Source organism: Dunckerocampus dactyliophorus, chromosome 15, assembly GCF_027744805.1.
Source record: "Dunckerocampus dactyliophorus isolate RoL2022-P2 chromosome 15, RoL_Ddac_1.1, whole genome shotgun sequence".
NCBI lineage: Eukaryota > Metazoa > Chordata > Actinopteri > Syngnathiformes > Syngnathidae > Dunckerocampus > Dunckerocampus dactyliophorus.
This window is the reverse complement of record NC_072833.1, coordinates 19,431,315-19,457,028: the sequence shown is the minus strand read 5'-3', so window position 1 is coordinate 19,457,028 and position 25,714 is coordinate 19,431,315. Positions and strand designations below refer to the sequence as shown.

The 25,714-nt window shown below is 42.7% G+C and overlaps 1 protein-coding gene and 1 pseudogene across 1 annotated transcript; one reads left to right on the top strand and one right to left on the bottom strand.

The window, feature by feature from the left end:
• Positions 1-217: 217 nt before the first annotated feature.
• On the bottom strand, positions 218-1,425 carry LOC129195006 (aromatase-like; annotated as a pseudogene).
• Positions 856-25,239, top strand: LOC129168195 (neutral alpha-glucosidase AB-like). The gene is given in 25 exon segments (XM_054753185.1): positions 856-1,373; positions 3,633-3,734; positions 6,576-6,684; positions 8,748-8,875; positions 9,019-9,198; positions 9,343-9,408; positions 10,172-10,220; positions 10,332-10,407; positions 10,772-10,868; positions 12,027-12,207; positions 12,329-12,482; positions 12,695-12,930; positions 14,896-15,022; positions 15,124-15,203; positions 15,948-16,088; positions 16,161-16,257; positions 16,344-16,445; positions 20,168-20,411; positions 20,683-20,747; positions 22,651-22,727; positions 22,795-22,869; positions 22,957-23,070; positions 23,127-23,239; positions 24,371-24,471; positions 24,551-25,239. Coding segments are annotated over 24 exon segments (2,823 nt in total). The 5' UTR covers positions 856-1,373; position 3,633; the 3' UTR covers positions 24,661-25,239.
• Positions 25,240-25,714: the final 475 nt, after the last annotated feature.

Genomic DNA, 25,714 nt, shown 5'->3' with positions numbered 1-25,714 from the left:
AAGAATGACCCGTCCACAGCCTTTGCTGATTGGTCGCCAGCCAATCGCAGATTTTAATTGTATTTATTTATTATGATCAATTTTTTTCATTTATTCATATATTTCAACATTTCCCCCGTTTCTTTCATCACTGCATAAGCTACCCACACTCATTTCACACGTATTTCCTCTCCTTATTAGTAAATTGTAATATTTAAAACAAGAAGGGAACAAATTATCAGTAATTGCTGACACATGGAAAAGGGGTAGGATTAAATAAGCACTGCTCCGTTCTATACACCTTTTTGGACATGTTGAATTGCGCAAGTGTAAACATGTGATGTCCCTCAATGTAATTGTTAACCATGTACGAAACAAAAACATTATCATTACCCTTATTCTTGTCATATTTTCCTCAAAATGCTCCACAAAGTCCTCACAAAAAACAGTACAATTGTATGCAATAATTTATTAATAATTTAAAATAGAATAACATCCAGGTGTTTGCACGGTGTGAAACACTGGTTTTGCCAAAACAGCAAAAAAAAAAAGCTTTGTACAGGCATGCAATAATGAAGAAAATATTTAAAATGCATTTACTTCCAAATTCATAAGGCAGCGTGTAATGCAATGTACGCAGTCGCTAAATAAATGTGTGGGAACAGAAACATAATACAAGGGGGGAAAAAGTACTTAAAAAGAGTGTTCCAGTGTCTCTTTCTGGATAAGAATGTCATGGAGAGATAGTCGCGCTCCTGCTGGTGCTCCACAGGCTGCTGGGAGAGGTTGTTGGCCCTCGTGGGGGCACAGGGAATACTGTGAGAGCAACGTCACCAGGATCGTTTTCATCATCACCAAAGCAATGTGTTTGCCAACGCAGGCTCGAGGGCCTGAACCAAATGGCTGGAAGTAACGTCGAGGAGCCTGGAAGACAAAATTGAGCCTGTACATATCAATATTGCTGCGGTGACGCCTTCATTTAATTCACAGATTAACAATTTACACGTTTTTTTTCGATAAAGACAAATTAGTTTTGGAAAAAGTACCACGGTATTGTTATTTGTGCCCTTTGGGACCCTGTAGCCATCGATGATGTCATCAGACAGTGCCGGATGCATGGTGAAGTCCACCACCGAGGGATAACGCAAGCATTCATTAATGAAGCTCTAAAGTGGAGGTCAACCTTCTGCAGGGCTCTGCCACCTACAAGCAAACAAGTCATTCCAGAAGTTTTGTTTGACATATTTGCACAGCTTCCTCACCGACTACGGTGTCAATCTCCTGGAGCAGCTGCAGCTCCGCATCTGGATTCTGTTTGAGAAGCAGCGGCTTGAAGAATAGGCTGACGGACAGAGTGTCCGGTGCTGCGATTACCATCTCCATCTCAGAGCGAGGTACGTAAAGGTATGTGTTGAAGAACTTGAAGAACCTGAGCTCGACCTCCATCAGACACTTTTAGAATAAACTGCAGAAGACACTGTGACATCTGACTCCAAAAATAAATGTAATTTTATTATTTTGTCAATACTTTTCTTGAAATGGCTAGGTATCCCAATACTTTTGTCCGCGTAGGGTATATCCTAAAGTAAAAAATCCACTTTGAGTTGCCTGTTGTGCACCCTACTACCCGCACAGGCAAGTTGGTCAACAACTGTCTTGTCGGTGACCTACATCTTAAGGCAAGAATATCAACTCTAGTCCACAGAGACCAGAACCTGGAACTAACAGTAATGTTGCTCTTTGAGACGTGTCTTCAAGTAGACAAGATTATGTACACTTTTGGACACACTTGATGGTAAATGTCTGTTAAAATGCGATGCAATGTGGTGAATAGAATCGCAGTACAGATGTGTTATATGTGGGTGTTGAACTTACTGTATATGAGGTCACATGCACTCATAGGGGTTAATAAGCTGTCTGAACACACTTTATGCAAATCCATTCTAATGCCATCTCAAGAGGCAGTAGCCGGTCTTTTCCCTGTCAAGGATACATTCAAGCCCTCCAGCAACTTTGGCAGACTTGTCACTTTCCCTGCAGAAATGTCATTTTTACAGCCTAAATCGACGCAATGGAAACAGGTCATTGTAGCAAGTTGGTGGATGGGGCGGGTTTACTTCCTAAATATTGTATTCATTCATCACTATCATCAGAATGCATTAAGCAGATGTACAGTAGACATGAATGACTAGTTGTCTGGTTCAATGTATTATAATGTACAGTAGCGAGTACTTTTATGTGTGTGCGCGTGTGTGTGTTAGTGTGTGTGTGCGTGTCTGCCCACAGCAATGCCCTAGAATAGATTGTGTTGAATATAAATCAGGTGACTGAACAGGCGGGGGTTTTCTTCACAGACAAGCCCTCAAGATTTTGTAATGCCCACTCCATCATCACTGGTTTGCATGTACACACAACCCACTTGGCGAGCAACACAACAGGCACTGTATTTACCAGCCAGCCCTCACATGAACCACACTGGCTCACTGGACTCTTTGGAGCACTCATATCATTACTGAAAGGAAGGACTACTCTTTTGTGGCTTTTGTGGAAGATGCATTTCACCATCCAAAGATGACAAAGTCCAGTGTAAGTTATGTTTATGTACTGTAGTTCAGGGTGTTCTCTCAAAATTGGCTTTACATAAGCCAGGTCTGTCATTCATCCTGTCTGATAAAGTGTGACTCGAACTTGAATCTGATTCTTCATTCACTTCTCTACCCCAAATATTAAAAAAGCCAATTTCATAGCGGAAAACAGTGCCTCTGGTCTCCATTGCTTTAACATTGAGTCAAGACAAAAGATGTGATCGACCCACAGACCTTGGCCAGCAAGAAGAAAATCAAGTGTCATATTGTTCATGTGCAGCTGCAGCAGCACGCTGTGTGTTCATTTTCACCCCACACTACCCACAAGAAATACACCCAGATATCATCCATGACAGGAATATATAAAATCCACCAACATCCACTCCATGAATTTGTTATATCTAATTTATCCATATTTTATTTGCTTTTATATTTACAATGAAGGCATCCTAATTGAACCTAGCACAACAACGCAAACTCGACACTTAGTAAATCCTGGTTTAAAAAAAAAAAAACATTTCGCACTATCGGATTTTAATAAAATTGAATCTGCAGATAGATATGAATTGAATTAATAGCCTATATACCTTTTTATCCTGTCTTGAAGTGCCAATCCATGAGTTTGAAAGGCCTGAAGTTGGACTTGACTTTCGAAGCTGTCGTATGAGTCGATTTGGGCCAACACTCAGTATAAATCCGATGGGAAATTAAAGAGCAAGAAGTAGTCTACCTAACGAACGTGTATAATGAAAATACACCCGATATCCTATGGAAAAAAAAAAATGCATTTTAAACGACGCCCTCAAGGACACTCCAAATCGAGCGTGCATGCACAATGTTAGATTTTTGCATCGCTAAAATACGATTTTGTAAGATTCCTACAAAGACTGAAACCATTGTTTGCAACAGTTTGTCAGTGTTTGGATGGGGGCGACATTTGTGCCTGTCATATGCGTCCCATTTTTTCGCTCTTTTAGTGCAAAAGGTTCAAGACCCCCAGATGTTTGGTCTTTTGGCTCGGTCTGCCAAAATCCATCTGAAACTTGATATCTTGATTTGCATTCGTAGGATGGCGCCTGTCCTGCTGCTCTGGCTTGCTGTGTGTCTCACTGGGACCCTAGCTGTGGACCGTGGCAACTTCAAAACCTGTGACCAGAGTGCCTTCTGCAGGTGAGTTCAATGCAGTCATCAGAATGATGGTAGCGTCATAGCACTCACATTTAAAGGGTTGTTAACTCGGCTTAAATATGTTCTATATTGTTTGTAAGTGTGTTCTACGTTGTTCGTTTTATGAACGCGAACAGTTAAGTCCATGATGAACTCCAGTCGCAGAAAAGGTGCGTTTCCCAAGTGACGTCTCCGCAGTCGAACTTCACAAGTGAAGAAAACATTACATATTCGAGACAGAGGATGTTTACAGTGATTATAGCAAAGATTTGAGCTGCTTTTTATTAAGGCAGAAGGAAAGTCACACAGTAGTGGAAAATAACTGGCGTGTGAGGAGGGGGTGCTGACCCATGGCCTGGCCTTGGTCAGCTGCTCAGCTCATGGGGCAGCACATCTTATCACAAGGGAACTGCGTGGGTGTTTTAGCACATTTTCATAACTGCTACAAGCCTTCACAACAATAGAATTCTTTCACAACTCCCTCCTGTTTATGAAAATAAACATCAAACCAATAAAGTCAAACTCTCATTACTTGAGTGGGGGGAAAACTACCCCAAAACCCCGTAGGGAAAAAGGTAGAAACACTTCCCAAGCAAGGAGAAACATACATATACGTATACAAGCACGCTTGAGCAAAAGAAAAAGAAATGTAAATAGAAATGTAACACATCAGAGAAAATACAAAAACATCAGAAAACAAACACTGTCAGGTAGACTTTTCATTTGCTTCATCATGCGGGATTTACACCGAGGTGTTAGAGTCATCGTCAGAATCATGTAGGGACATTCAGCTAAAGCAACATTGACCTGGTCAGCCACCTTGACCTGGATGGCATCCATGAGTTTGGAAGACATCAGCCGGCACAAGGGGATGCCACAGGTGACACTGTGCACTAAATCTTTTCCTGTGGTGGTTTTAAAATCTCTTCTCGTCCATTGTTGACAAAACACATGTACAGCTCCATATTGACTGTCAGTCCATATGGTAACGTCTTTCCGTCAAACAATTCGCATGCTTTTATGAGAGCTGAAAGCTCTGCAACTTGGGCAGAATTAGTGGATTTCAGTTTGCCTTGATATAGGATGTCTTTTGTTGTTGTTGTTGTTGTTATGGCGAATCCTACTCCCATTTTTTCCCTGGGCCATCTTTGCTAGCTGTGCCGTCCACAAAAACTACAGCTCATGTTGGCAGAGGTGTGTCTGTCAGGTTAGGACGAGGTTTGGTGGCGATTTGCACATGCTCACCACAATTGTGGGGTGTGCCATCAGCTGCTGTGGGCACAAGTGTCGCAGGATTGCGTCCACCACATCTGACAATGTTGATGTGTCCTTGAGACAACAAGACTGCAGTGCAGATGTCGTGCGGGTGACAAAAACTGCATCTTTGTTTCCAGCAATAGAACGGAAACAACGTGTGGCACTTTCAGGTTTATTGGATGGAAAAGCACCACTTCTGCTGAGGCCTCAACCACCAATGCGGCAGCGAGAACAGCCTGTACACATTCCGGTGTTGCTTGCGCCACTGTTCAAGCTGCTGGGAATAGTAGGCCAAAGGCCTCCATTTCCCACCATGCTTTTGCATTAGTAGTGACGTCATAAACCCGTGTTTTGCCGTTACAGTTTGTTCAAATGGTTTGGTATAATCAGGGAGGGCTACAACAGATGAGTTTATGAGTTCACGCTTTCCTTCGTCAAATGCTTTATCACCGTCACTTGTCCAGGTGATTTTGTCTTGCATTGCCAATGGTGTGGAATGTATCATGTCATGTGTTTCAGTTTTAGGTGACTTGGACACTGCTTGTTTTTGCTCGTCTCCAACAATGCGACCTTTTCCAGTGAGTGTGTGTCCTAAGTACACCACGTCCTGTTTCCACAGCTGCATTTTATGTTTTGACACTTTGTTCCCTGTTTGGAGTAGATGACGCAATAATTCAAGTGAGTCAGTTTTGCATTGTTCTTTTGTCGCAGATGCCACCAAGATGTCATCTACGTATGCTATAATTTGGCTTTTTTCGGGAGGGTTGAATTTAGCCAGACAGCGTGCTATTGCTTTTGAGAATATAGTTGGTGAGTCACAGAAACCCTGTGACAATCTTGTAAAAGTTAACTTTTCGCCTTTGTAAGTGTAAGTAAACCAATGTTGACTCTCTTTTGACACCAGAACGCTCCAGAACGCGTTGCTCAAATCGATTACAGTGAACCATTTTGTCTGGTTGCAATGAATTTAACACTGTGTGTGGATTAGGCACGTTTGGTGCCCGCGGTTGTACTGCCTGGTTTACTTAGGTCTTGAACCAGCCTCCACGCTCCAGTGAGGGCCTTTTTGACTGGAAAAATTGGAGTGTTGCACGGCGAGTCTGGGCAAGGAACAGTTATTCCGGCTTCGCGCAATTCAGTTATTACAGGACCGATACCTTTCTCAGCATCTGGTTTTAATGGGTATTGTCGAATTACAGGCCGATATTCGGTTCTACCGTGTATAACAACCTCTGGTGTGTCTCTCATTAGTCCTACATTAGTCGCACCTGTGCTCCATAATTACTTGGGCAAATGTCAGCAGTGTTTTTGCTTGTTTCGGTAGACCGACGGTTACAAAGGCCCACTGTTTTTTCTGTTGTCACTTGGGAAACGCCCCTTGTTCCGGCTCCAACAGCGATCTGGATGTGGCGTCAGTCTCCTACACTGCTTGACAGAGACTTGCAAATCACATGCTCAGCCCCTGCCAAAGTGCTAGAAGAAGGTCAAAATGCCTCACGGGCCGGTGTAGTGACGACGCTGTAGCACAATGAAGCCTTAGGTTACACACATCCATTCTTTTGAGTCACGCATTTGACTTGAAAACAGGCGTCAGCGAGCGTTGAAACCTGGCGAGTCTCCCTATTGAGCCCTGCTGGAGACCATGGAGCTAACCAACACAAGACTCACCCTGCAGCTCAAGAATGACAAGAACAAGGTAAAACAATCACAATATGGCATCACAAGATTGTGTGACATGTTGTAGGTAATAGTAATGTAATAAGAGACTACTGATTTAACAATATGTTTATTATCAGGGTGAGGCACGCCGAGGTGTGTTTGTGATATTGCCTCCCTGTCACATACTGTAGCTACATAAGAATCCCATAAAATCATATGATAATGCACAGCACCTCACTTATTACTGCTTCTGTACTGTGCCATCTTCAACTGCACATGTTCACTCATGAAATAATGCAATCATCCAGAGGAGGTTGCATTCGTCTTACATGTTTTCTATGTAAATACATGCTGTACAAATGAATGTATTAAAAGTCATAAATTGTGGAAAATGTATCATTTTCCTCACGTCTGCCACACTTTTGAGAGGAGAGGCGCTCAAATGGTCGCTTTTGACATTCCAGGTTTAAGCCTCCTTCCTCATGGACTAGCTATATGAGCCCCAAAAACACATCTTAAAATAAAGCATGCATCTTTGCCGATTATTAACCTGTTACAGACGTGGGAGCTGTAAATTGGATCATTTTCTTCAGGGACAGGGTTGCATTGTGCTGCAATGGAATGTTAGCACCGGAGCCCTTGGAGACAGGCATAGATAAATGCAGATCATAGCATTAAAGCTCCATACACGCACAACACTGTGTTCCTAGTAGGGTGGTACACACACCATAAACCTTGCAATCTTACCTGCACTCTGTGTTCCAAGCGTGACTCGCTTGTGACGTGTGTCAGATTTGAACAGCTGCCGCCGTGTTAATGCCCAAGCATAAACTGTAGTAATTCTACATTTGATCCAAGTTACTTAAAATTTGTCAGCTCAAAACAAGATCGTGGCATATGACTTCTATCAATACGTCATAGTAGTTTTAATTCAGACCTATTTCCTGCTATGGCACTCTAAGCATCATGGGAAGGGGTAGTTTTAAGTGTAAACAAAAAACAACACTACTGCAACCTGCAATCTATCTTTACATGTGTCTTTACATAACTACACATGAATAGTAGCAGCAGCTACAACTAGTCATTTTAACTTCATTTTTAGTTTTTGTTTGAAATTGTGGAAAAAAGTTTAACAGTGAAAAGTAGGGGTGCCTGTTAATTATCGGATCAATATCAGGGAAAATAGCAATAAAAATAGCTCAGATGACAGATAATTTGAAAAAAATGGTCCGATTTGGCAAGATTATCCGTACTGTGCGGGTGAGCAAATCAAGGGCTCATTTTTTCTCCTGCCTGTGACGTTAACGGCCTGTTGTAACTTCCCCTGAGCTCACTTGTAAACAAACATTCACTTTAAATGCTCCGCGACGAGGGGTTTGGGGGGGGGGGACCCATAGACCTCACAAAAAACCTTGTCATCCACCTGAAACGCCAGCGCCGCAGCATTCAAAAAGTGCCATAGGTTTGCCTGAGACCTCCTGTGGCGTCACGCCGGCTGCTCGGAGCGTGTGCTCGAATACAGTGCACCTTGCTAGGCCACGCCAGGTGGCTCCTCCACCCCTATACTCTGGTTCTCCTGATAGTAGTGATGTGGTGGTAATAATGTCATCATATTTCATTAGGACAAAAAAAATGCTAATATGTTCCGGTCCTTCTTACCTCCAGGTGTGCCCACAGTTAATTCTAAATAAAAAAAAGTTATCTGTATCATACTGGTTTTGAGCAGCAGAAAAATGTCTGTATCGATTTGAAAACCATATACGGTGCAACTCAAAATGTATTCGCATTGTTTTGTGACTCAGTTAAATTAAAAATGTCTGTTTGTCCAGTCCTGATTTGTCACTGTAGTTTTCTTAAAAGTCATGTTGAAATATCGTCTCGTCTTGTTCACGTCAACACAATATCGTGTATCGCCTCGTCTCGTGAGCGGAGTGTATTGCGACACACCGACTAAAAGCGCTTTTAAACTGCCCAAATTCCAGTGTCACACTTCCAACACACTATTGTTGGAAAATGGTATAATAAAGTTGCATTGCATACATTGAAGTGCCGCTGCTTCCAGGGTGTCTCCTCCCTCCTTACGTCTGTCCTCTCTCGCAGGTGCGTCTCCTGCTGGAGCTCTATCGCCTGCAGGGAAACATAACGAGGGTGAAGATTAATGAGCTGAAGCCGCTTAAGCCTCGCTACGAGGTCCCAGACGTGCTCGTCAGAGAGCCGCCTACAGAGCCGTAAGTCTCCCCAGATGAGCGGTCAGATGTTTTCAGAGAAGAGGCCATGACAGCAGGAAAATGACAAATTCAGTTCCTCTGATGACCAGTGGCTTCACTTGACTTGATATGAGCTTTCTCCCCTCTTCCGCTCTCTTCCCCAGCCTGTCTCTCTTGTCTTGAGATGAGAACGGAGTGGTTCTGTCCCTGGGGGCGGAATCTCAAAGGGTCATAGTCAGTGCCCAGCCCTTCCGATTGGACATCATGGAGCGACGTGACGTGCTCATGTCCCTAAACTCGCGAGGCCTCCTGGCCTTTGAGCACTTAAGGAAACGGAAGGACACGTGAGAAACCACACATACACACACAATTTGACAAAATACCAGCACCTCGTTTGCAAATACTATACAAATACGTAGCTCAGTGGATTTTGACTGTTATTTGAGAATTGTCTGACACGTTCTGTCCTCTTCTCATTATCAGCCTAGTTTCTCCTATTTAATAACTGCCACATTTGCTAGTGTGTGGAATATTGTTCAGAGTGTATTCTCTAGGTAAAGACCCTCAAGATTTGTGTGTATTCTTTAATTTGTACTAATTCTGTAAATAGTGCCATACTCATAGGGAGTCTGTTTAAAACACTGGTCAGTTCTGACCCCTCAATTGTGAAGGCAGGGTAAAGTGTGGAAGGTGTATTTGCTGTCTGGTTGATGGTGCTCTGGTTGGGTGTGGCTGAGGGTGCGTGTGATGGACTTCTGGTCAAATAACAATGTTTTCCTAACAATTAAAGAAATGGTGATGGGGAATGGATGATCTTGTTTTTCCATCTTGGAACAGAACTTAATTATGCACATAAAGAATCATTTGCATTGTGGTTATCAGGCTTGTCATCTTGGAACTGCACCTGCATGAGTCAGCTGGCCAATGTTGACCGGCCTGTTACTTGCTGCTACAGGTCCTGCACTTCCACAGACAATGATTTAATTAAAAAGAAAAAAGTGTTGATCCACTGGTTTGGCATCTGAAATGTAGTTCCCCTAATGACTAGCTATCCTCAGGTATACAAGCTAGCTCTTTAGGGATGTAGCGCAACCCCTTCTGAGGTCATTTAAAACCTGTTAGCAATACCCATTAGTTGTCTTTGACTCCGGTGGCAGTTATCCTCTGTTTGTATGTCCTTCTAATTGTTTCTTATCACAGGCTGACTGTATACCCTCACAAGACTAGATGACTTTTCCCAAAAAGTGACACTGTCTCTCTTTTTGTTACAGTATGTTCCCTTCTTTGAATCTTTTGCCATCTCACACCACGGAGCAGACAGGCAAACGGAGAGGCTCAGGATGCAAATTTGGCTAACGAGGAAGAGGTCATCCACACATAAATTGACTCTATTATACTGTACTTCCTGCAATTTTATCAATTTTGTCTACAAACAATAATGTGACTGTATTGATCTCCTGGTTGTTCTGCTTGGCAGGCTGTAGTGTCTGAGAAAGATGAAGAGGGCATGTGGGAAGAAATGTTTAAATCATTTTCAGACAGCAAACCTAATGGTAAGTCCTTTTACTTTCAAGTTTCTTCTGGTAGCAACTCTGCACTGCAGTGGTGGGGGTGGAGATATCCTTATGCCGGGTGGAGCCACATTCTTGTCCCACAGGTTCACGAGACACCTGCTCAATACAACAAAAATAACAAATCCTGCGTATGAACTTCTACTTAATTATTGTTGTCATTATTATTATATATAACTGTTGATGCCCTGCGATTGGCTGGCGACCAGTCCAGGGTGTACCCCGCCTGTCGCCCGAAGTCAGCTGGGATAGGCTCCAGCATGCCCCCGCGACCCTAATGAGGATGAAGCGGTATAGAAAATGGATGGATGGGTATAACTGTTGATTGCTTGCTGTTGCATTACAGGTCCATTGGCTATAGGTTTAGACTTTTCATTGCCAGGGGTAGAGCATGTCTACGGCATTCCAGAGCATGCAGATTCCCACCGACTCAAAACTACAGAGTGAGTAGTAAGCAAACTCTACAGCAGGGGTGTCTGGGCTTTTTCCAGCAAGGGCCACATCGTGAAAAATGAAAGGATGCAAGGGCCACTTTGATATGCGATGTTGTTTGGTCTAGAGACAGTGTCCATGAGGAAAAGACAGGAGACAGAGCTGGAGGTAGCAGAGATGAAGATGCTGAGGTTCTCTCTGGGAGTGACCAGGAAGGATAGGATCAGGAATGAGTACATCAGAGGGACAGCACATGTTAGAGGTTTTGGAGATAAAGTCAGAGAGGCCAGACTGAGATGGTTTGGACATGTCCAGAGGAGCGATAGGGAATATATAGGGAGAAGGATGCTGAGTTTGGAACTGCCAGGCAGGAGGCTTAGAGGAAGACCAAAGAGGAGGTTTATGGATGTAGTGAAAGAGAAGAGAAGAGAAGAGGATGCAGAAGACAGGGTTAGATGGAGGCAATTGATTCGCTGTGGCGACCCCTGAAGGGAAAAGCCAAAAGGAGAAGAAGATTTTAACTTTTTCCCCTACCTAATTTTCCAAAAATTTTGTTTCTCTCTGTGCTACTGTTATTTTTCCTCATACTCTTACGAATTTATTCTTGTAAAATTGTGACTTTTTTCTCATTAGAGTACAACTTTTTTTCCTGTAAAAATATTTTTTTTCCATTTCTTCTTCTGTTTTTTTTTTTCAAAATATTTCAACTTTATTTTTGTAAATTTTCTTCTTGTAATTTTGACTTTATTCTCATAAAATTACAACTTTTCTGCAATGTAATTTTCCAAAAATTACAACTTAATTGGTTTTGTTTTTCATATTACAACTTTAAAAAAATAACATCTGTCTTTAGTATTTCAACTTTATGCTATTAAAATGTTTTTCCTCATATTATGGCATTCTTGTCAATTATTTTTTTCTCATTAGATTACAACTTTTTTTCCTCTATATTTTGACTTTATTCTTGTAAAATTACTGCTTTTTCCGTTTTTGCTGGGTTTTTTTTTTTTTGTTTAATTTTGTTGTTAAATTATCTTTTTCAATGTGCCGCGGGCCAATAACAAAACGGCCGGTGGCTGCACTTCGGACACCCCTGCTCTGCATGAATTTAGGCTACAGTAGGATTTCCTGCACGAGATTAAGATTTGTTGTGTGTGACCACCTTTCAGAAATGGAGATCCATATCGACTCTACAATTTGGATGTGTTCCAATATGAGCTCCATAGTCCAATGGCACTTTATGGCTCTGTACCTGTTATGTTGGCCCACAATGCCCAGCGGACCACAGGTATCTTTTGGCTCAATGCTGCTGAGACGTGGGTTGATATTAGCTCCAACACTGAGGGGAAGGTTTGTGCCTCCTCTGCTGCTCTATTATAACTTTTACTGAGGTTTTGGTCAGAAGATGCCACGTGTGTATTGTTCAGGCAGCTGTCCATTTATTCACTTGTGCTGATTTGCTTCTCTGCAGACTGTCTTTGGAAAAATGCCGGATTACGTGCAAGACTCAAGTGAGATACCACAGACAGATGTGCACTGGATCTCTGAAAGCGGCATCATTGATGTCTTCATTATGCTCGGCCCGACACCAAAAGATGTCTTTGCACAGTACGCCTCCCTGACAGGTATGCTAACTGGCCAGTGATCATTTTCTTGTCTTTTTATGGCCTATAGGCCACCAATTTGTATCTGACATTTAAAAAATCATGTTATCGAGAGATCAAGCGCCAGGCTTTATTGCAAACAATAGAGTATTTTTGATAAAATGATGATTCCCTCATTAAATTTGTTGCTGTAAGCCTCTTACTCCTTCTATCGGTGTGTTGTCTTTTCTTAGGCACACAGGCATTCCCTCCTCTGGCTGCTCTGGCCTACCACCAGTGTCGCTGGAACTACAATGACCAAGACGACGTGCAGTCGGTGGATGCAGGCTTTGACGAGCACGATATTCCCTACGATTTCATCTGGCTGGATATTGAGCACACTGATGGTAAACGCTACTTTACTTGGGATGCTAGCAAGTTTGCCACACCCAAGGAAATGCTTCAGGGTCTCCTGGGTAAGAAACGCAAGGTACCGATGTTTGAGACGATTGCATCTGATGGATGGTGTGTGAGTTTGTGAACAAGCTAGTCGTCGTCTTTTCACTCGAGTGGGACAGTGAAGCTCACACCTGCATGCTTGCTCTTCCAGACTGTCAAAGTTCTGCTGTCCGCGCCCGCTTTATTAAGTAAGAAGCAAAGTCACACAAATAGTGGAAAATCACTGGAACAGGGTGAGGAGGGGGTGCTGACTCATAGCCTGTGGCCTTGGTCCGGTGCACAGCTCATGGGCCAGCACATCTTATCACAAGGGAACTGCGTGGGTGTTTTAGCACATTTTCATAACTGCGCAAGATAGCTCTAACAAAGACTTCTCTCGCAACTCCCTCCTGTTTATGAAAATACACATCAAACTAATAAAATCAAAGTCTCATTACTTGAGTGGGGAGTAAACTACCCAAAAACCCCGTAGGGAAAAAGGTAGAAACCCTTCCCAAGCAAGGAGAAACATACATATACAACCAAACACATAAGAGAAAATCCAAAACACATCAGAAAACAAACACTGTCAGGTAGACTTTTCATTTGCTTCATCATACGGGATTTATACCGAGGTGTCAGAGTCATTGTCAGAATCATGTAGGGACACGGGTTGATATTCAGCTAAAGCGACCGAGACCTGGCCAGCGACCTTGACCTGGATGGCGTCCATGAGTTTGGAAGTCATCAGCCGGCACAAGGGGTCAAGTTCCAGTATCATGGTGAAACCGTTGAAACACCACAAGACACGATAACTTGTTCTTGGAACGTCATAAGCGTTGCTAAGTCCATCAATCAAGACTGTGCTGTGTGTATGCGTCCTAGAGCAGCCCTGACCCTGGTTGAGGCTGTAAGTGCTGAATGCCTTTTAAACATGTCCCAGGGAATTGGCAGAGATGGCACAGGTACACCAACAGTCACTCTACAATCCAAACTGATTTTGGCAGCGATTTCCCGTCTTTCTGCAACATGACACGTTAGTCGGAAATGCCCAATCAATCAATTTACTCTGTACATTTCATGGATATCTTGTGGTTGTCGGGTTATGATGTTTTGAGTTTCGCTGTTAAGTGTTTACGTACATTTAATTAAATTGTTATGTGAATTAATGAAAAACTTGATTTTGTTCGATAAACACAAGACTTGCTGGAGAACTAGCTACAGCGCTGTGCGCTGTGGGGCTCACACGAGTCACACTACTCAACACTTGATTGTTGCGACCATAATTAAGCATATAGATCGTAAACAGTTGTCCTTCGTTTATTGCGGGTAATTGTTCCAGACCCAACCATGATAAGCGAATTTGCGCAAAGTAGGATTCAATATTAATAAATTGAATATTTTCACAGAGCATCGAAAACCTGTTTGACTATTATCTTTTTTTTTTTTTTAACATCATGAACGCCCTCTAGACATGAAATAACACTTAGAACTTGTATTACCCACTATAGTAGACATAATAGAAAATAAGCCATCCTCGACATAAATAAGGTAAGAGACTCACACGTTAGCATTGACAGCATACAGTACTTCCTGGTGTTTCATCAATGTAACATTACGGATACCTAGAGACGACTGTAGAATACTACTCTACTGCCGCTGTTTGGGGTTAAGGAGAGACTCACGATGCACTTCAACGTCTTTATTAACAAGCAGAGAACACATGCAGTCAACATTCACACAGCGTCTGCTGTCGGACACTCTCTCCACACTGCTAACCTGCTGCTAGCGCTCAGCTAGGGACGACCGTATTAATGTCTACATGGAAGGTGGTCGATGAACAATCTTTATTACTGTTATTACAGTAATTACTTTTATTATGGTTTCAGTTCAGTTTTGTAATTTTGTTTTATTTCTGTATTTCATGTCCTTCATGTATTCTATGAGTGGCCTAGTAGTAGACCTCATGTGTAACCTGAGGACCACCTGTGATCATTCTTCCGTCTGTGTGTAATAGATGGTAGCCATTGTAGACCCTCACATCAAAGTGGACTGCAGCTACACGGTCCACAGTGAAATCAAGTCTCGAGGTTATTTCACAAAGAACAAGGAAGGTGGTGACTATGAAGGCTGTTGTTGGCCTGGTAAGAAATAATTATGGTTTATGATGCAGCTGAACCAAATAACCACATGCTCCACTTAAGTTCATTTAGTTTGGTTTGAATTACGGTATTATATTTTTTAGGTATTGTCAGCTATCCAGACTTTACCCGTGAAGACGTGAGAGCTTGGTGGGCCAGCATGTTTGCCTACGACAAGTATGAGGTGAGTCCCATTGCTGCTAACACTAAATTTAGAATTACATTTTTGCTGGGGTTTATTTGTTTGTTTGTTTTCAAAATAACAAAAAGTTCTGAATGGGTTAGAATGAAATTTTCAGGAACTGGCGGAACTGGGATACGGAAGAACTGATTAAATTTGGGGGGAGGGAGCCGGATCACCGTCTTGATCCAGGAATTTTTTAAAGGATTCTTTAATATTGCGAGAGAGGACCATTTTTGGCATTTGTGCCATGTTGTGATTCACACCAAAATAATGATCATACTTTTTTTTTTTTTATCAGTCTTTTGATATTTTGTAGAACATGTTGGAAACTTTTTTTTTCCCCCAAGTGCTCTGATCATTACATGCACAACAGTATTATTTTGTTGTGAATCACAATATGGGGGGAACTACGGTGCTTGGCAGAGGTCTGCGTTCTCCAAATGCTTCTGTAGTTAATCGGTGCAATTGTTAGCAGAGGTATCTGTCTTATATTGCAATATTTGCTGGAGGAATAAGCTGCACCTCGTGATGACCACTAAATGACCATGCGTGTTTGTGTGTTATGTGGGGCGTACCTTACATATTCAGAGCAGGAAGTGCACTGCCCTAATGCTTCCAACACGTTTGACAGTTAGCGCCCTTTAGGCAGCCGCACAACTGTTGCAAACATTAACTTTAACCGTAACTGTTGAGGTATTCCACATACAGTAGCACATGAGTTTCCTGAGCCACTGTCCTCACCAGGGCTCCATGGAGAACTTGTACACATGGAACGACATGAATGAGCCTTCGGTGTTCAATGGGCCCGAGCTGACCATGCACAAGGATGCAAAGCACGGCGACTGGGAGCATCGCGACCTGCACAACATTTATGGCTTCTATGTGGTGAGTGCACTGCTGACGTGATGTATGGATGTTGTGACTGAAGAATTCCATCCTAACATTCGCTCTACGCAGCAAATGGCCACATCGGAGGGCCTGATCCAGAGATCGGGAGGGGTCGAAAGACCTTTTGTCTTGACCAGGGCCTTCTTTGCTGGCTCATAGCGCTATGGTGAGCCTTCCGCTGCATGCGCTGCCCTCTACCAAACCTCCTACGTCACATTACCGTACCACGTTTGAGTGTTTGTGCCTTTTCAGGTGCTATGTGGACAGGTGACAATGCCGCTGAGTGGGGCCACCTAAAAATCTCCATCCCCATGTGTCTGAGCCTTGGCCTGGTGGGAATAGCTTTCTGTGGTGGTAAGTGTTGCTGTTGCCTCTGTGTTGCTTCAGCTTTTAAAAATAGTTTTGCTCAAACAACAAAGTGATGAAAAAGTCTCCTGTGGCAGTTTTTCTTACACTTAAAGTAACACTGTAGTACTCCCTCGTTTATTGAGGTTAATTGGTTCCAGACCAGTTCCAGACCAAGGGGCAACTGTATTATAATCTTACAGGAACAGGTTCCACAGCAGCAAGTTGAAATGCTGAAATGTTTACAGACGTCCTCTAAAACGTTTGTGTTGAGACATTTTAAAAGCCATTTCGATGGTGTGTACAATGACATACTGAACAATGCTTCCAAAATGACACATGCTATCCTCATCACGACTTAAAAGTTGCAGCTGAATGAGCTCTGGTGAATCAGTATTCCTAAGATGAGTAGAAATACACATACAGTACATCCCATCCCCTCTGGGGGGGTAATGTTGTCATGGATACACACTGTGTTACCTTGGCAAAAGCACAGCTTCCCAGTCAGTACGTGTCCAAGCACTAAATCACTCAGACTACTGAAATAATTTGGTTTTCACATTTTTTTAATCTCCACTGTGATTGGTCTAACAGTGTGATAACCTCAGGCAAAAATATCACTGTTTCACGGTTTGGTGGTATAATCACAGCTGTAAAATGTGTTATTTAGAAAAATCTTTATTGAAAATTTGACAAAATATGTTTCTCTGAACAGTCATTGTTAAACAGTATAATAAACATGATGGAAGTGGAACACGTTTTTAAAATAAATAACCGAATACTTTCTAAATAAATACTAAATAAAATGCAGTTTTTGATGCAGTCTACTGTGGCAACGTCACAGCACCATATTTTATTAGTAAAAAAAAACAAAACAACATTTTTACGGTAGTCAAAACCGAAACGCCATACCGCAGGAACTGTATGACGGGAAATTTTTGTGGTTTTGAAGCCTTGACTTCCTACCACTGAACTCTAAACTACGTGGAAGGGGCGTCACGGCTGACCGCATGAAGCCATTGTCGGCCATCTTGCTTCACCCAAAAAAGCACACACACATACACATACATGTATCTTCATTCACTACATTTACTATGGTTCGGTATAAAAATTAACACGAATTAACAAAAATTCCACTGAAACAGAGTAAATTTACTAGACCCAAGGTTTTTGGTGTGAAATTACAATGCATAACAACTCAATTTCAGTGTTCACAAGGTATTTGTTATGAAAAGGATCTACGTAGTATCAAAGTTAAATGCAGCGAATACCTTTAGAAGATGATCAGGACAGTCAAATATTGTTGGAACTGCACTTTGTCGTAATCTAACTGTCTGGCCGGTCCTGTCGAAGTTCTCCTCGGTGAAATGACTTGAACAGAGTTGCGATCTGGCTGCAGGAATCCACCTGTCTCTCCGCATATTTACTACCCATTGCTTTAGAAGTTGAGCATTGCAGTGTGGAAATCTAAAGGAGAATAAGAGGTAATTTACAACTACTTAGATGAAAAGATGCTTACAGATTTAAAGTATCTATTTTTTTTTTTTACTATTTTTATTATTTATAAGCATTTACCTACCTGTGAAATGTAAGTACCTTCTCGCGATTTTCACGAGTATCACGATTTGTGCAATTAATAGCAGCACAAGACGGCATCTCGAACTCCTCTTAGTTCTTAGGCTTTCTTGTTTTGGGTGAAACAACATGGCGACTTCTATACTTCCGGTGGCTTCAGGCCTCCAATGCGCAGCAAGCGATCGGGGCCATTCCATGTATAGAGTTCAGTGGTTCATTTGGGAGTAAGCATGGGCCGGTTACTAACCAAAACGCTAGATGGGGCTGATGCTCTTTTTAGCGCGGGAAAACGTTTGGATTTTGTCGGCTGACCTGTTACGTCACATAACAAAGCATCTCAGCCAGCATTGCCAGATTTGCGTATTGGAAGCAACTTTGTGCGTGTTTATTAGTACAGATGCTTGCAAGTTCCCCAGTATGTTGTTGTTTTGTTTTTGTAAAGTCGCTTATAAAAAATAGTCCCTGTTGTTTTGGGCTTGAAAAGGAACATTGTGCTATGAATTATGTCTCCGTTTGAAGTCGTTATGCAAAACAATTACCTCTGTTCAATTTATGACGAGCCCCGCTACCCAAATGAGGATAAGCGGCATAGAAAATGGATGGATCTTGACCGAGATGGCTATGAATTTGCACAGGAACAATCAATACAGGTCGCCGCAGTGTGATGGCTACTTTATTTTTATTTTTTTTTTACATCACAAGGTACGACCGTTCAGCTTCCTCCATTCATGTGTACAGTACTTTGTGTCTAAATTCATGAGCTACCCGGCAACGGTTTAGATAGTAGCTAAAGTTACATCCACTGAGCAGGGCCACATATTAGCTTGAATAGCTACTAGCAATGCGCATACAGCGAACATTTAGCAATTAGCAAAGGGAGGGGGGGCGTGCTCTGCCGGGCGCTTGGGCGTTTGTTGCCGCTGCTCTTTGTGCTCTGCTGGGCCGTTGTCTGTGTCCTCGCCTCCCCCGGTCTGTCTGCGGGCTTGTCGGGGTTGGGGCTCCGGTGCGCGAGTGGTGTGCCGTTGGCTCTGGTGGCATGTGGCTGGTCTGGCTTCTGGTGGCTGGTGGGGTCCGTCGGCTGGTCTGCTGCTGGTCTCACCTTCTCAGCTCTGGTGCTTGGCCTCCCTGTGGCTTGGGGTGCGGCACTCCCGCTCCCTCTCCGGGGGTTTGCTGCCCCACGGGTGTCGGCTGGCGCAGTGTGGTGGTTCGCCTGGCTGCTCGCCCGCTTGCTCATTTGCCCGCTTTCCTCCTCGCCGGCTCCTCTGTCTGTTGTGCTGGTGGCGTCCTGCCATTGGGATGGGGTGGCCTGGTGTCTTCCTACTCCCCGGAGGTCCGCGCCGCGGGTTCTGGGTTGCATGTCTGGGACCCCGGGGTCCCCGGCTCCGCTGCTCCTTGGGTTACCAACGGGGGATATTGTGAGGCTTCCGGGTGTCGGGCAGTCGACCACTGTGTGTGTGCGTGTGTGCGTATGTGTGTGTGCATTTATTTATTTATTTATTTATTTTTGTTATTTATTTGGTGGGGGGGGGCATACAGGGGTTTGCTCCGTTACAGTTACAGTAATTATTCTGTTCACTATCATAGATAATCATTTCATTACTACAATTATGTGTGACTGTTTCAATGCAGTATTATCATTGTGATCACCATCATAGTTAATAATTTCATTACTACAATTATGTGTGACTGTTTCAATGCAGTATTGTCATTGTGATCACCATCATAGTTAATAATTTCATTACTGCTACTATGTGTGACTGTTTCAATGCAGTATTGTCATTGTGATCACTATCATAGTTCATCATTTCATTACTACTATTATGTGTGACTGTTTCAATGCAGTATTATCATTGTGGTTGTTGATATTATTTTGTCCTTTCCGTCAGGGTCTTTATAGTCGTCACAGACATTTATTTGCTGATGTAGTTCTGTATGTTTCTGTTGTTCTGTTCTTGTTGTCACAATTGTTGTTGCTGCTGTTGTCCTTGTCTCCTATCTTTTTTTTTGTCCCCTTCTTATCCCCGCACCCCCCCTGTTTTTTTTTCTCTTCTTCTCTGTCTTCTCTTCCACTAAATGACACTTGAATGCAACTTTCAACAATAATGCGTCGGTTAAATTTTTTCTTGAATTCGTCTCTCTGCTCATGCGTCTCGCAGCAGACGTTGGGGGCTTCATCAAGTCTCCAAGCTCGGAGTTGCTGGTGCGATGGTACCAGACGGGAGCCTACCAGCCTTTCTTCAGGGCCCACTCCCACAATGACACTCCCCGCCGTGAGCCCTGGCTCTTCGGCCCAGAGAACACGGCACTGATCCGTGAAGCCGTGCGCCAACGCTACACCCTCTTGCCGTACTGGTACCAGCAGTTCTACCACACTTACCGCACGGGACATCCTGTCATGAGGTGAGCGTTCTGTATGGTTTTTGATGGTATGGACAAGGATTTTCAATTTAGTTTTTAGTAATAAAATAAGGTTGATGTAACTAATTTATAAGCTTCCCCATGAGGTAGTACAACTACGCTCTTAATGGTGCTTTCATTTCATCCCCTTCTGTAACCTATTTATAGTACACATCTATACTATACAATACTGTACATATCAAATGAGAGTGCAGGAATCGTATGAACTCCTGGATGTTACTCAGGCTTGCTGACATTCTTATTTTTGTTAAAGGCCGCTGTGGGTGGAGTATCCTCAGGATCCTGCTACTTACGCTCTTGATGATGAATTCTTGATCGGTGAGACTCCTCTTTGGCTCCATTCACACTGCAGGTGTGATGCGACCTGCATCAGATCTTTTCACGTCGCTGTGAACGGTACAATTCTGATTTCTTTCAAATGAGACTCGGGCCTCGTTCGTATGTTGATATAAACCCGATATGTATCTGATCTACTGCAGTCGGAACGGTCAGGCCGCATATATCCCACCTTTACGTCATGGAAAGGCGAGACTTGGATAAAGGCAAAAGTTCTTGTCATCCAAAAATGATTTTTGATAAGTGTCAGTGAGGCAGGTCACGGCGTCGTCCCACCACTTTGTTGCAGCAAATTGCCCAACTGCCACAAAATTCTTTCCCTCTGTATGTTCTTAATCTCCTCCATGGAATCATTTGCTTAAGAAAATATTGACTCCCGTCGCACACAATCCTTGAAATTGCCACAAACGCGTTACAGCGCGCTAGTGGTGTGCGGTTTGATACTGAAACATCGATACTTCCGATATCAGCTCTTTATGCTATACAGTTGACTCTCAAATCAAAATATCGATACTTTTGATTGAGGCTGTCAAATGATACAAAATTGTAATCAGATCAATTCTTTTTAAAATTATTTAATGATGATTAATCCTCATTAGCAATTATGTCTGTCTGAAATATGCCCATTTTTACTGTATTTAATGAACAGAAAAATAAATGACCGGATAGGATTCTAGATATTTATGTATTAACATAACATAGACTCATCTGAGTACTTCCTTGTTTTTTTTCTGAGTAATGGCTGCTTTTACATGCGTATTACCCAATATAGTAGACATAATAAGAGTATATAAGCCATTTAAGATGTAAATAAAACTCCTTAGGGGACCTTAGATGTAAATAAAACACCTTAGGTGACTCTAAGGTGTGTAGAGAACAGGAAGTGACATCAGAGTTTGAGAGATGAGTTTTAGCTTGTTGTGGGTGAAGCGTGGAGTTCTATCGAGGGATGATGGAGACGAAGGCAGTTCAATTCCAATTCAGAAGTTTTATTTGTAACAAACAAAACTAATACAGATATCTGGGCTCCGTAGTTGCCCCTGCTGCCGACTCAAGTACGCGGGTCTTATTACAGTGGAACTGCGAAAAAGCACCCTCTCTGTCTCTGCCCATGAGTCTTACAATCTGTGGAATGTGGAAGGAGGAGGCGATGTGACCCTCAGAAGTCTGCCAGATGCTCATAAGTCTTGTCCGTTGTAGGGAAACTGCCATCTGTGTGCACTCAACCGGTAGAGGTTGCCCTTCCTCTGTAATCTGTAGGCACATGAGAACAACACAGTATGTGACATATAACTGCTGACCTAGCACGTACGGCTCTGGCTAAAGGTTAAACCCAAGGAAAGATGTGTGGATGTGAATATCTTAACTATGGTACCCAAGTAACTACTAAGTGATGTAAATATGTTAATTGTGATACATAGCAATGTAAATCAACTAAGTAATGTAAATATGTTAATTGTGATACATAGCAATGTAAGTCAACTAAATAATGTAAATATATGTTAATTATGCATAATAAAAATAATCAACTTCTTCATGGGTTATGGCCCCACAAGTAGCCCGTGTTATGATTCTTATGTCGTTATTGTTGTGTCTGTGGTGATTAATTTGAACCTGCAGTAAATGCCTGTTCTGATGTGTGCCTTCTGACACCTAGTGGCCAATGTATAATACTACATTCAAGATGAGAATGCTTCTTCTGCCTTGTATTTTGTATTTTAATTCATTTAGTTATTTAAGGTAGACATTTTTATGCTTCATTTAGGCCAAGAATAAGCGCAATTTTCTTAAATATGCATTTTTTTGTCACTAATAATGGGCCGTATTAATTAATTAGTGGCTCACAATCAGCCCAAAACTTCAAAGTCCCACCTACTTTCTGCAGGAGGAGACTTGTTGGTGCACCCTGTCACTGAAGAGGGAGCAACTGGAGTCACGGCCTATCTGCCTGGAAAAGAGGAGGTGCTACTTGATGACTGGTGTGTTGTTTGTCACCTCGGTGGCGTCTAAACTCTTGTTTACCCCTCAGGTCTGGTTTGATGCCCACACCTTCCAGAGACACAATGGCACCCAGAACCTTTACATTCTTGTGACCATGAGCTCTGTAAGACACGCATGGAGAAACATAGCAGCAAGCACATTGTCTTTTGCCCCGCTCGTTCTAACACTGACATTTCCATCTTCCCGTCAGATCCCAGTTTTCCAGCGCGGCGGCTCCATTATTCCCAAAAAGCATCGAGTGCGCAAGTCTTCTACCTACATGGAGCACGACCCTTACACTTTGTACGTGGCCCTCAACCCACAGGTAAGTCACACGTCTCGCATGTACGTGGCGTGTCACGCAGGCAGCTTTTGTTATAGTCCAAGAGGGCTGCAGAAGGAGAGCTGTTCGATGACGGACACACTTTCAACTTTGAGAAGAAGGAGTTCATCCACAGGAGGCTGTCCTTCGCCAACAACATCCTCTCCTCTGTGTGAGTTTCTTTTTTGTTTTTAAATCTTTGGAAAATAAACACATGAAGACGTTCAACTGGCGCCTCGTGGGAGAAAAATCAATCTGCTAGTTCTTTGTTTCGCGCGGTTAATTGGTGACCAATAACTACATTCACAACTTGAATGGTGGTCTAAAGGGAAAAGTGCACTTTTAAAAAATTCTTATGTGAGACATGAACACACACGTCTTTCTCTTTTTTGTGCATTCTAAAGATATAAAAAGAGGCAGCTGAGAATGCAGGTAATGAGACGCACCTTAAAGCCTTCTGAAAAAAACAATTTACATCATGTGACCTGCATACTATAACCAAGCTACATCGACATTATTATTATTGTTATTAACATTGTTACGCCCAAAAACTTCATTCCTGGTGTAGTGACACCTCGTCACATCACACCGGCTAGCGACTAGCTTCACCACACACTCGCTCACAAAGCCTCAGGCCGCTAGCCAAACGTAACGCTACATATTGGAGCTGCCACCACTGCTGCTGGCGGTTTTTGATTTTGGAAGAGTTAATGCTAGGTGTAGCGTTCCTTTCTATGTTGCTATGTGAAATCAATGGACCCAGGAAGGAAGGAAGGAAGGAAGGAAGTATTCCATGTTGTCATGAATGTAGCTGTTAGTACATGCTCACAGCATGGATAGAAAACCACAAAACCTTGTTGGTGTTTTTAATAGCGGGCTTAGTAGGCAGAATAGGTGTGTCCCATTATGTGCATGAATTGGATGCGTCTTTTTTTAAATCTGTTTTTATATCTTTAAAATGCACAGAAAACAAAGACGTGTGTTCATGTCTCACATAAGGATTGTGGACGATTGCAAAAAAAGTGGACTTTTCCATTAAAGTGAATCATGGCAGGTTTATATGTGTTTTTGTTCCTTGAGCCATTTTTAAGCTTGAAAATGCTTAATTTGGGCAAAAGATACGTACAATTTGCTTAAATATGCATTTTGTTTTTGTACTAATACAGGTAGGCCGTAGCTAACCACGTAACAGCGATCATTTATTTTTGAAAACCCGCGATTGAGGGAGGAACGTTAGAACCGCGATGTAGTGAGGGAGAACCGTGTAGTCAGAGTATAATATTGTGTTTATCATGGTCAACAGGAACCTTGCTCCAGATGCCCAGTTCTCCACCCGCTCCGTTGTTGCGTGCATTCTCATATTGGGAGCAAGTAAACCCACCAAGGCTACCCTGAAGACAGCTGGTGAGTCCATTTTCACACACTATTAGAGTCCTGGTTCTTTTTTTTCCTAATGAACCTGCTTTTTAACCTGCTTTTACAGATGGTAAGACGAGCCAGCTTGAGTTTGAATTCAATGCCAGCACGTCGGTCTTGACCCTCCACAACCCTGGCATGAACGCCGGAACTGACTGGACCGTGATGCTGCAGTAAGCGTGGAAGACTGCAGGGAGGAGGAGGAAGAGCAGGAGGACAAAAGTGACTGAAGACAAGAAAAGAACAAACGAGAAATAAGCATCAGGATTGCCCACTGTGGAAAGTTGTGGACTTTCAATGCAACACATCCAAGCACACAGTTATATGACGTGTACATCTCAACACCCACATGCCCCTCTTTTCAGCCCTGAAAAGGTTAATGAATAACAACTACTAGTAACTACTAGAACAAGGCTACCCATATCATTGGAATTAATGAGCTCGTTGGGGGAGGGGGGTCAGAGGAATAAAGCTGATGAGCCAGACAATGAAGTTATGGGAAAGAGTAGTTGAAGCTAGACTAAGGGCAGAAGTGAGCATTTGTGAGCAGCAGTATGGTTTCATGCCAAAAAAAAGAGTACTACAGAGGCAGTATTTGCTTTGAGGATGTTGATCGAGAAGTACAGAATAGTTTTTATGATCATAAATGTTGCTGCGATTTTGTTGGGTTCAGCTCAATACAGTGGAAATAGAAGTGAAGGAGCAAATTAGTTGTACTTTCAATGATGTGACCAAGTGAAAATAAAGATGACCAAATGTGAGATAAATCACTGGCTTGTATTTTTTTTCTATACATCAGCGTGATTGGACTGAGTCTGCAAGCATCATTGATTCGAGCAATAGCATTGACTCTCTACTATCAAATCTACCGTTATTAGAACCCTGTAGCCATGAAATAACACCCCGTAGTCAGTCACCTTTACACTCCTGTTCATTGTTTGCGCCACATTGCACAAGACTAACGTGCAGACTATGGGATGACTGCAGGGACTTGAGGGCAGCCGCTCATAGCATATAGCATATAGCCTCCAATTTATTTGTTCTAAACTTAAGACGGGGTTTCAAACGGAGTGGGGATGAAGGACGAGTGTTTTTTGGCTTTTTAAGATGAGGAGAAATAAATTCGAGACTAACTGGTTAGCTCGCTAGCTAGTGGCCATCTCGAATCCATGCAGCCTATGAGTTGCAATGTGGTATAAACAATAATAGGAGTATAAAGGGGACGGTCTCA